Genomic DNA, 12,443 nt, shown 5'->3' on the forward strand with positions numbered 1-12,443 from the left:
TCAACTAGAGCAAACACCAGTATGGGTCCTTTCAAAACCCTCTACCAGTGGTTTAAAGTGGAATGATGTCTTTGAAAATTACTTTTTCTTTTTAACTTGGGAAACATGGCAAAACCCTGTCCCTACGAAAAAATACAAAAATTAGCCAGGCATAGTGGCGTGTGCCTATAGTCCCAGCTGCTTTGGAAGCTGAGGTGGGAGGATCACCTGAGCCTGAGGAGGTTGAGGGTGCAGTGAGCTATGATCACACCACCATACTCCAGCCTGGGCAACAGAGCAAAACCCTGTTTCAAAAAAAAAAAAGAAAGAAAAAGAAAAAACTGCTTTTTAAAAAATATTATTTTAAAAAGTTCTGTAGTTTTCTCTGGCTTCATCTTATGACTATTTTAGTACCTTACTTATAGTACATACTCATTAATAGATGTGTCAGTGAATGAATGGAAATAAATTGAAGTTTAGTCCTATATTTTTGACTAATGATTTTTCTTTACTACATATGAACTCTTTCCAATGGTAGAATAAATCCACAGGAATGTTCACACATTTAGGCCATGTTTTCACAGATTCTTGTCAATTTGGAATAAGAATGAAAATTTTCAAGAGGAATTCTTAACTGATTTGTTTTAAAAGAGAATTAGCATTGGCAGGTGACTAAAATATCAGAATAAAATCATCTCCAGAACTGGCAGATTCAGATCAGAAGAAAAGCTGTAGGATTGACTGGGCACGGTGGCTCCCACCTGTAATCCTAGCACTTTGGGAGGCTAAGGCGGGCGGATCACCTGAGATCAGGAGTTCGAGACCAGCCTGGCTAACATGGTGAAACCCTGTTTCTACTAAAAATACAAAAAATTAGCTGGGCGTGGTGGCACACGCCTGTAATCCCAGCTACTCGGGAGGCTGAAGCAGGAGAATTTCTTGAATACAGGAGGCCGAGGTTGCAGTGAGCAGAGATCACGCCATTGCACTCCAGCTTGGGCAACAAGAGTGAAACTCTGTCTGGAAAAAAAAAAAAAAGAAAAGAAAAGAAAGGCTGTAGGATTTTGCATTGTTTCCTTTCATCTGAGTTGGAATTCAAGTAATATTTTGACTCTGTAGTATATTACACGATCACTTCTTGGCCTTTTGGCTAAGATTAAGTGTATACTATTACAGGAACATGAAAATGCACCATTGTATTATCCTAGTCCATGCGAATTTGGCCTTATGGGTCATTTATTCTTTCATTCCTGACACTTCTGTCGGAAACAGAATTGTGAAATACTCCATGTAACTGTGCTTTTATATGAGGTTGATACTGTGGTCCTTAGGCTCCTGTTTCCTCATGGCTTAGACTTTTAACATAGAAATGCAGCTCTGTCACTGTCATAGCAAACAGTGGTAGCTGGCCTTGTCACCAGCTAGATTTGGCTGGATGGAAACCTGGATATCAATTTCTAGTTATTCTGAAATAGACGCTATTATTCTTCAGTGACTTTTTAGATTTTTTTGGTTTGTCTGTTTAATTTTTGACACAACATGTTAGTCCTCTAGGGAAAATTTTCTATATGGTGTTTATAGATGGTCAACTGTTAAATAACCCTTTAGAGCCTTCTCAAAAGTAGGTATCTGGAGTCATCATTTTTAATCATCCTTCACACATGCAAAAACCAAGAAAGCAATGCACCAAGAATCAATACTTAGTAAAGGTTAGTATGGCAGGTTTCTCAACCTCTCTTTTAGAATTGTATTTTTACTTGTCTGTCTTTGATTAAAAAATCTCATCTGTCTTCTTCTCACCGTATTTGGGAGATTCTCACCTGTGTCCAAGGAGGTGGGTATCTCTTTGTCTCTTTCCCTCTCCCTTTTATTTTAGGAATTGCTAATCAAGAGCATTGTTGGGCATTGCTATCTGTAGGCTGTCTCATGAAAGCAATGCAGACATGTTTGCAAATATGAAATTATTGTTCAAAGCACATGTTCTTCTCTCTCACCCCTCAGAAATCAATTCTAATTTGCCCCTGCCCCATAGAGCATCCCTGAATTTTACAGTGTGTGAGGAAAAAAACCTGAAGTGAAAAGACAACTCTATCCCTTCTTGCCTGTATATTCGGTAGCAATAGATGTTTCATTCTCTGTAGAGTATCAGACAGTAAATACCCTCAGCATTGTCTCTGTCAACACACCTACTCAACTGTGCTGTTGTAGAGGGAAGCAGTCGCAGGCAATATCTCAACAAAAGGTCCTGGTCATGTGCCAATAAAATTTTATTTACTGGAGCAGATGATGGGCCGTACTTTGCCACCCCGTGAACTATAGCAAGGAAACCTGCAAGCCTCAGTTTCTTCTTCTGTAACATGAGGTAACTGAATATACGAGCATGACCTTTCTGCCTCATAGGGTTCTTGTAAAGAGCATATTAAATTATACATGTGAAATCACTTTTGCACTATTAGGCCCTGTGCCATGGTATTTATAATAATTATAGATAGCAACATCTTATTCATTCTTCCAGAAAAGTATTTTTTATTCAGTTGTTTTTTTGAATGAAATATACCTTAAGAAAATGGAGCCCTTCATTGAAGTTCTATCACAAACATATCCCCAGCATCTACCACACATCCAGACACACACTGGATGCTCAGGGATCACTTACTGAATGAATAAACTGGCCCTTTCAGTGGATATTAACTCATCAAGTCCTTTTTTAAGTTTTCCACCTACGTTACATAATAGCAGTTACTTAAATTCATAAGGCATGTTCTCAATAGGTACCCATAACACATCAATGTATAAAGCAAAGTTTAACAAGTACTGCCAGATGAATGTTCTAGCCTGTTTAGGTGTAACAGGTAGCCTTATCTCTTTAGAAGTGATTCCACTAATTGTAGTTTTCAATGCTTTAACTTTCAGAGAACAATCACAGTAGATGTCTGCCCCACAATTGGGCATGAGTTTTTTGTTTTGTTTCTGTTTTTCTATTGAGCAGTTGCTTATTTCTATGTCTTAGGACTCAGGCATTGACTTGAATGTGGAACACACTTAGAATATGGCCAAAGATTAGAGAAAAGAATAGTAGGTCTAGCAGTGGGACCGAGAGGTGGTCACTGTACAGCCTGTAACAAGTATGATTTTGAAACTATTTTGCCCTGGAATTTTTATGTAGTTGTTCTCCCTTTTCCTTTGAGGATGATGGTGCTATGTGATGAAAACTGACACACGTACAGGAAAACTTTAGACCAGCAGCTATTTTTCTTAAGGACAATTTTGGAGTCACAGAAGCTCATAGAAGTAGCCATCAGCATGTAGAATGCTGCCCATGAAGCAAGAAGATGGGAATGACTCACAGGCATATGTTGTGAACAGCCAGAGAATTCATGGACAGAAGTGTTTACTATGCAAGATTTTAAACTATCAGTAGAGCACAAGATATAAAATGTTTCTACTTTTAATTTGGAGGTTGAAGAATATTTGTTGTTGTGACAGTTGTTTCCAGAAACTTTGCTGGAATCTGCATGCCCGAATGAATGTGTGATTGTCCTGAGTGATACAGCTCATGAGAGCATAAATCAGGAGTAAAAAGTACCACATTTAGCATATCTGAGTAGTGGGGCTATAGCATCAAGGGTTATAGAAGGAGCTGATATCATTGCAAGTTTAATCAAGTAGTTTGATAAGCTGCTGTACATTTTCCCTTGTCATTTATCTAATCAGAATAAGCTAACAAGAGTGAACAAAATTTGGAAAAAGGATTTTCAATCCCCTGAAACAGCAGTCATTAACCCCACAGTAAATTAGAACACTTTCCAATTTAATGAGCCAGATTGCCCTTCTTTTCATTAAGTTGAATAAATCAGAAGAGCTGTTACTTAAAGTTTGATATCTTTAATTTTTCTTGATGAAACCTATATGAATTTTTACATCATTGATGACAGCTTCTGTTGACAATATGAAATAATTTTGGAAGCTGTCTTTCTTTTCCCTTCTGGGTATTATCCTATTCCAGAATTTGATATTTATACCTAAAGCAATCAGGGAAAAAAGCAAGTTCTGGGACAGAATCAGATATTTTCGAGCCTTTTTTTGCAAACCTCCCTTTTAGATAATACAGTTATATAACCAGCTATATTTTATGTGTACATATACATACATATATAAACACACATACACAAACACATATATACATGCATATACACATACAAATGCGAATAAGTATGTGTAATACACATATCATAATCTTTATATTTTTTTAAACATAATGACAATATGCAAATTATACAGGTCAGTGTTATTTTAATCCAATCTACTTATACTCTCTCCTCCACCAAAATGCAATTCTGTCAAAAGGAATTTTCAACCCATTTTTATCTTTTATTTATTTACTTTTATTTCCTTTGGAGGAGTTCGTGGCTGGCTAGAGCCTTTGTAAATAATGTAATACCACTCATTTTGTCACCAGCTTTAGAAATAAACACAATTGACCGGGTACAGTGACTCATGCCTGTAATCCCAGCACTTCGGGAGGCCAAGGTGGGCAGATCACGATGTCAGGAGATTGAGACCACCCTGGCTAACACGGTGAAACCTCATCTCTACTAAAAATACAAAAAATTAGCCAGGCGTGGTGGCGGGCACCTGTAGTCCCAGCTACTCGGGAGGCTGAGGCAGGAGAATGGCGTGAACCCGGGAGGCGGAGCTTGCAGTGAGCCAAGATGGCGCCACTGCAGTTCAGCCTGTGCGACAGAGCGAGACTCTGTCTCAAAAAAAAAAAAAAAAAGATGAAATAATAAATAAACACAATTAAGAAGGACATGAAAAAGACACATTGGAAGAAATGAATGCATGGTTTTAAGTGAGTTGAGAACATTTTATTTTGGCCTGTTTTCTCCCTCCTCTTGCCATCTTTATGTTGAATAACAAAGATTTGTTTTATCTGCATTTCATTTTACACATTCAAGCACAACTCAATTTACAAACTTCACTGAAGATTCCTGCATACAGGACTTTCAAGTGTTACCAGACTTTTTGGTTTTTTTTGTATATTATCTGAAGGCTACTTTTAATAACAGATAAACTTAGACAATTTGGACGTTATTTCCATGTGTGTTGTGTTTATTGATTGCTATGGCTGATCATGTGAATACATTAGATCATGGCTGCATTGAGACTGTTTGGCCTTGGAATAGACAGCAGAAGGAATATTGTCTGTGTGATTCTTCTGTCACCATTCCTCATCGTGCACTTCTGTAGAGCTAGGGGCTGAGGCTGCACACACCTTGAGCACCTCATTGTCCGTCCTCATTGCCCCAAGACTGTTTCATTTTCTTTCTTGGGAGGCTTCTGTCCTCCGCCTTCTCCATCACTCACTCCCCTTTGAGGTGGGGTTGAGAGCACTGAGTGCCTACTGAGGAATGTATGCTTTGATGCAGCACTCCCATTCCTTATGGCTTCAGGACATGCCCCTTGCTTCAAGAGCACAAGAACCACTTTGGAATTAGAAGCATTTCTAGTTGCTGTATTTACTTTTTAAGTTTGCCACAGAAAATGCCAGTTTCCAATTCTTATAATAAAAATGGAACCTCCTCTGGTGGTGGATGTTTTGTTCAGCATCCACGGTAAATTTGACTTTTTAGTTTGATTGAATAATGAGCCCCAATCTAATTACACGTGACTTCTTAGGCATGCACTCTAATCAGTAAGAATTCAAGTCTTACAGACAATAATCTAGTTAAATTCTGTCCAGAGTTGTTCTTATATTGGTAAGTGATATGTGTACCAAGATTTGTTTTACCCCCAAAACAGATCCCCAATGGGATTAGTCCTCAAAAATAGCAATTTAAAAGCATATCCAAAGCACACATATTATTAGGATCTGCTTTTCTTTGTGCGGGATGTGTTGTTGACATGTGCTGATGTGAGATGTTTCTTTCCACAGAAGTGGGTGGACGGAGGCCTCACCAACGCTCTTCCCATCCTGCCCGTCGGCCGGACTGTGACCATCTCCCCCTTCAGTGGACGACTGGACATCTCCCCGCAGGACAAAGGGCAGCTGGATCTGTATGTTAATATCGCCAAGCAGGATATCATGGTGAGTAAATATGTTCAGTGATATATGAAGAGTCCTGATCTACTAAAAATTTCCACAGATTTCAACGTGTTTCCCAAGCACTGGAAGCTCATTGATAATTGTAGGTAGGGGTTGCATCTTCTCTTTAGTGTATTGTTTAATACTTTACAACATGTATCAGGCATAGGAACTTGGGTTCTTATGGACTGTCAGCATTAAGTCTTTTTGCTGCTTTTATTTTTATTTTATTTTTAGCACCCCTCCTACCTTAGCCTGCCATGTAGCTGGGACTATAGATGTGCACCATCTCGCGGGGCTAATTTTTTTTTTTATCTTTTGTAGAGACAGGGTTTCACTAGGTTGCCCAGGCTGGTCTCAAACTCCCTGACTCAAGTGATTCTTCCATCTTGGCCTCCCAAAGGATTACAGACATGCACCATACCCGCCCGTTTTTGCTGCTTATTAACTGTCACTTCTTTTTCACATCAATAAACTTGGTAGGATATCAGAGCAATTTTTTTCTTCTTTGAGACAGGATGTTGCTCTGTCCCCTAGGCTGGAGTACAGTGGCAAGATCATGTCTCACTGCAGCCTCGACCACCCAGGCCCAGGTAATCTTGCCGCCTCAGCCTCCCAAGTACTTGGGACTGCAGGCACGTGCCACCACACCCGACTACCTTTTTAAAAAATTATTTGCAGAGACAAAGTCTCACTGTGTTGCCTAGGCTGGTCCCAAACTCCTGGGCTCAAGTGATCCGCCTGCCTTGGCCTCTCAAAGTGCTGGGATTACAGGCCTCAGCCACCATGCCTGGCCCAGAGCAATTTTAAATAAAACCATTTATTTGCTTAGAAAGATGGAAGTAATGAAATATATAAAACTAGTCGAGAAAAACTTAGGGACCCAAATGAATAATTGACATAAAAATACTGATTCCCTTAATCTAGTCTAATAGTTTTCCATGTGGGATGATATCGTACCCAGACATTTTTGGTTATCATGTCCCAGTTGTGCCCCTGGCATCTGGTGGGTAGAGGCCAGGAATGGTGTTAAACGTCCTACAGTGCACGTGACCATCACACAATTAAGACGTCGTGGCCCCAAATGTCAGCAGTACCAAGGCTGAGAAACCCTCCTTTACTGTATCAGTGGAGGTAACTTCTGAACTTTAAATTTTTCCTACTGATTTTTTTGTTACTGCTAATTGTATCTGTGATAAGAAAACCTAGATTATAAAAATAGTGTATATTTTCCTGTACTGCAATATCCTACAGCTTAAATTTCAGTCTTTTTATTCTAGTTGTCCCTGGCAAACCTGGTGAGACTCAACCAAGCCCTTTTTCCCCCAAGCAAGAGGAAAATGGAATCTCTGTATCAATGTGGTTTTGATGACACTATTAAGTTTTTACTTAAAGAAAATTGGTTTGAATAAAATGCTTAAAAGCTTATAATGCAAAACATGTTTCAGACAGTTTTTGATGGAAGTTTCTAATCAAATCCTTTTTAGAAAATCTATCAAGACTCTCAATTGTATTATTACTCCTTGTAATATTTGTGTTTATTTTTAATATTTGAATTATTACCTAGTGCAAGGATGTAAGAGGCACTTTATTAGAATTTGACAATGTCATTAAGAAGGATACACTTAGGTGATAAGGAATCATTTTTGGTGAATTGTCATGTCCTTTAAGAAATGGAGGAGGATAGGCTCTTTGGGTAAATTGAGGAACATGGAAAATGGAGGGCCACCACTTAGGTGCCATGGAGAATGTGTGGCATGATCTTGACATGAAGCATGGGTGTTTCCATGACTTAGCTGTATCCCTGTAGCTCTGGAACTGAAGGAACTAGGCTCTCAGGCTGACCCAGGCCACAGGGTAGGAGAGGAAGGATTTGAGAAATAGGTGACTCATGGTTCAAGACCTTTGATCAGGACTGGAGGAACAAAGGTTTGTGTATTAGTCCATTTTCACACTGCTGAGAAAGACATACCTGAGACTGGGCAATTTACAAAAGAAAGAGGTTTAATGGACTCACAGTTCCACATAACTGGGGAGGCCTCACAATCATGGTGAAAGGTGAAAGGCATGTCTCACATGACAGCAGACAAGAGAAGAAAACTTGTGCAGGGAAACTCCCCTTTATAAAACCACCAGATCTCTTGAGACTTATTCACTATCATGAAAATAGCATGGGAAAGACCTGCCTCCATGATTTAATTACCTCCCACTGGGTCCCCCCCACAACATGTGGGAATTGTGGGAGCTACACTTCAACATGAGATTTGGGTGGGGACACAGCCAAACCATAGCAGTTTGCTTTCCACAGGTGTGTGCAGTTGCTCCCAGTGCAGTTAAGGGCAGATATCCAGAAACCTAGGAGATTTTGAAGAGGCTTATCCCCTCTCATCTTCCTCCTCTAAACCACCACCCCCCCCCCCAAGTTTAGGAGATTATCAGGCTGGTTGTCATTCATTCTCTCTCTCTCTCTCTCTCTCCAAGGCCATACCTCTCTGAGTATTTAGCTATTGTTCTATATATTGGATATATCTATTGTGGGAACTTAAATAGATAAAATACTACTAAACACAAAGAACCAGGTAGCCTAGTAAATAAGAATTAAATCCAGAATAATCATTCACTTCTCATTTTTAAATCATATACTGATCCCAGGTCTTTTACTTTCTGAGTAGTTCTCCATCACTTTGAGGACTTGTGTATGGGCTTGTACTAATTTACTTACACTGTCTTAAATCCTAAATCTGTTTTTATGAGATTTTGCCAAGTATGAACCCTTGATTACTACGAGGCAGTTAGAGACAAACCAATTTAATTCCATGTCTTCAATTGTCATGCATTTTCCCTTTTACCCTTTGAAACTATTTTTGAGTCAATTTTATGGTTCTCAGAAGGCAAAATACACAATTTTTTAGCACATAAACACCAAAGATGGCCTCTTTTTGAGGCGTTCTGCACAGACCCACTCTAGAATAATGATGGTCCCTGTGGTATGTAGTTTCTCCTACTCTAGCTAACATGAGGTTTAATCTTAATGTGTTGTTTCCATAAGTGACATGAAGTGGATAGATTCTCAATTTTTATGTCCACTTATTCACTAGGTAAATTTTCAGTTTTAATACTTTTATCCTTACCCCTTCCTTTGATCATTTTGTGTGAATATTCTGTTTGTATGATACACTGTATTTCAATAAATTCCTTATTGATGTACCCTTAACTTGAAGAAATTTAAGCTGCAAAACAAAATCTCATTGCATAAGACTTTTTTGAAGTGTCTGGTATTGACTATATATGTATTTGACCCTGTGAGTGGATGGTACTTTTCTTTTTAACTTTTATTTTAAGTTCAGGGGTATGTGTGCAGGTTTGTTATAGGTAAACTTCTGTCATGGGGATTTGTTGTAAAGATTAGTTTATCACCCAGGTGATGGTACTTTAAAAATATTGTAAGATCATTGACATATCAGTCTGCAGCAACTTTCCTGCATGAGAGAAATACAGCGGTGTAATGAAACGCATACTTGGTACATACTAGGCACTCTCTGGGGCTGGTGCGCCAATTCTCCTGTGAGCATGCTCCCAAGCACACTCTGCTTATCTTTGCTGGAGTGTGTGCTCATGCAGCCATACTCATTGAAAACAGGCATTCACAACAGGATCTGCCTTACTTGTGGGATCAAAATTTTGAGGCATTGTAGAACTGGCATGTAGAAAATCTGAAAGGACTTTCTGACCCAGATACTGATATGTTTGCAGGATAATTACTGTGATTGGCGGCTTGATACATTCCCAATTCTCTGTGGGGGCAATTTCCTTATATCTTGGAATCTGTCATTAAAAATGTCATTAGTCTTCCTTTTCTTCTTTTCAATAACACGCTTTACTTTGTAACTATGGTAACCAACTCCTTCTATTGACAATTAGAGAAAATAGATTTGGTTTTGAAGTTAAACAGTGCTCTAAAGGAACAAGCCATATATTAAAAAAGGAAAGAAAAAAACCTGTTAATTCTGGGTTCTCAGTATCAGGTGCAGGGTGTGTATACCAGAAGCTTGCAAAGATACAGTCACACCACTCTGGGCATTGAATTTTGATTCTAAACAAGCATGAGCACTCAAAACACGCAGATATTAGTGATTATGCTTTTAATTTTTTTGAGGATTAAAAAAGAGAAATACAATTACATAAAAACATGTTTATAAATATTAGTTGTAAAAAGTTTTTGGATCCAGTCTATTACTTTTACAATTGAGGAGCCTAACTATGGAAGATCAGTGTTTTGAGATTTTTCTTGCCTAAATTTTGTCTACATGATAGCAAAACAAAATCAGAAGTTGAAGTAATTATCTAAATAACTCAAAGTAGGAAGGAAGGCAATTATTGCAGTTCATGAAAAGTGTACAGATTTTTAGACAGTTATCATGATTCTGATTTGCAAATTGACAGTTTCCTTGGGCAGAATTCACCATTTATTTGCTTAGTTCTGCACTTCAATTTTTCTCTAACTGCACAACTCGAAGCTCTGCTTACTTAATGATAACACACGTTTATTTTTCCTCGCACATATCCGCTAACTCAGTATAATTTCCCCATTTTGACTGACTTAGAGGGGAAAAATATGATTTAATTTTATTCATACTTTAGAAAGCATGTGTGAGTACATAGTCATGTACAAGTCATAATATCACATCCAACTTAATCTTGAAATAAGATAATTTGTGAAAAACATGAATATGAACATACTTGCACATATATATGTATGTACATATGCAATACCTAAAACATGTCACAGCAGCTGCGTTTTAACTGTGGCGAGATGAAACAGCATTTATGTAATGCTCGATTTCACTGAGTTTATAAATGCTCTTTAACATTTATATAGTCAGATCCACTTTTGTGGGCAGACCTAGTAAAGTGCATATGGGTACTCTACTCTTTTGGAAAGCCCCACAGCTCCAGGCAGTCCAAGAATATCAGCCCTCCCTTGATGGGTTCAATAGCTTTGCAACATGACCTTCCAGCTATGGCCAAGCTCATGACCCTGCAGGTGGGTCCCTGATTCATAAACTGTCCCTTGCAAGATTGAACTTGGGCCATGCAAAGAGTCTACCGGACACTTTTGTGGATCCCTCCCTTCACGGAGTTCACCTGAGCAACCAAGAAAACAAACATGTGAGATAATTCAGGCCACACAAGCAATGTGAAAGGGCCAGGAAGCTTGAGGAAGGTTTATGGTGGCTGCTTCTCCTTTTGTCCGACAGTGAGATGTGCCGGTGTCTGTTGCTAGCCAAGACAGGGACTTCACTATTACCCCCTCACCCACCACTCACCTGGACACCCATCACTCACAAGAGGACCCCCTGGAGGAAAGGCTCAGGATGACACACGTTCAAATCCTGAAGTTACTCCAGGAAGAAGGTAAAATGGTCGAAGGAGTGATCACTGGGCTTATTGACACTGCGGACACATCAACCCCAAAACTTGGTTCCTGGCAAGGTCATGGAACTAGGCAATTTAGCTCTACTGATCAACCTCAGTCAGAACTATTTCTTGACAATTTCAAATCTAAGGGGGTTACTAGTGCCAGTCACTCCCAGTGAGGGAAAAGATCTGTTCTACTTTGCCATTTCTGGTTGCTCCTTCTACTGGCTGAACAGAATCCTGGTAATGGATGATCTTATTGTACTTGTCAAGGGAAGATGGATTTGCTGCCATGTGATGGGGATAGGGAAGAATGTGCATGAAATTGGGGTAACCCCTGCAGTTATCCAGCCTACAACCAGCACTAGTGCAATAGTTAGTGGGAAACCATTGCAACCTTATATGGCAGAAGCAAGGGCACGTATCCCTGAGGACCTAAGGTTTGGGTCACGCCACTGGAAAATGGACTCTGATCACCTGACCCGTGCCTGAAAAGGAAGCCACTATGGAACAGAGAATGATTGAGGAAAGTCAATGTCACCTTAGAAACAGTGGCAACCACAGTGACCTAGGGTGGCCAACTTGATGCCAAATAGCTGAGTTTTAGAAGCCCGTTCTCCTACCAGCTGCCAATAATAGGAACTGTTGATATCATATCCTTCCAGTACCTGCTCTGTGTGACTTAACACAGCCAGGGTCTATTACTTGCTGCTAAAGGACCCCACTTAGAGTCGATGTACACTTGACCCTTGAACAAAACGAGTTTGAACTATGAGGGTCCTTGTGGATTTTTTCAGTAAACATTACACCAAGTGTGCCTGCCTCCCCTTCCACTTCCTCTACGCCTTCTGCCTCTGCCACCCCTGAGACAAGACCAACCCCTCCTCTTCCTCCACCTCCTCAGCCCAGTCAGTGTGAAGATGAGGACAAAAACCCTTATGATGATCCACTTTCACTAAGT

At 39.5% G+C, this 12,443-nt stretch overlaps 1 protein-coding gene across 12 annotated transcripts in view; it reads left to right on the forward strand.

The window, feature by feature from the left end:
* Window positions 1-12,443, forward strand: part of LOC105478097 (patatin like phospholipase domain containing 4) — a 251,498-nt gene that overhangs the window by 19,481 nt on the left and 219,574 nt on the right. For 10 of the 12 annotated variants that reach the window (XR_011618283.1, XM_071088791.1, XM_024791616.2 and 7 more), the window contains exon 6: window positions 5,915-6,067. Coding sequence is in view for 11 of the 12 variants with exons in the window: in XM_071088791.1 (XP_070944892.1) it covers window positions 5,915-6,067 (153 nt within the window). In the remaining variant the exon portion in view is untranslated. Of the gene's footprint in view, window positions 1-5,914; window positions 6,068-7,330; window positions 9,279-12,443 lie in introns of those variants that run through there. The other 2 variants (XM_024791619.2, XM_024791627.2) reach the window with 2 other exon arrangements.

The sequence above is a fragment of the Macaca nemestrina genome, chromosome X (genome assembly GCF_043159975.1).
Source record: "Macaca nemestrina isolate mMacNem1 chromosome X, mMacNem.hap1, whole genome shotgun sequence".
Lineage (NCBI taxonomy): Eukaryota > Metazoa > Chordata > Mammalia > Primates > Cercopithecidae > Macaca > Macaca nemestrina.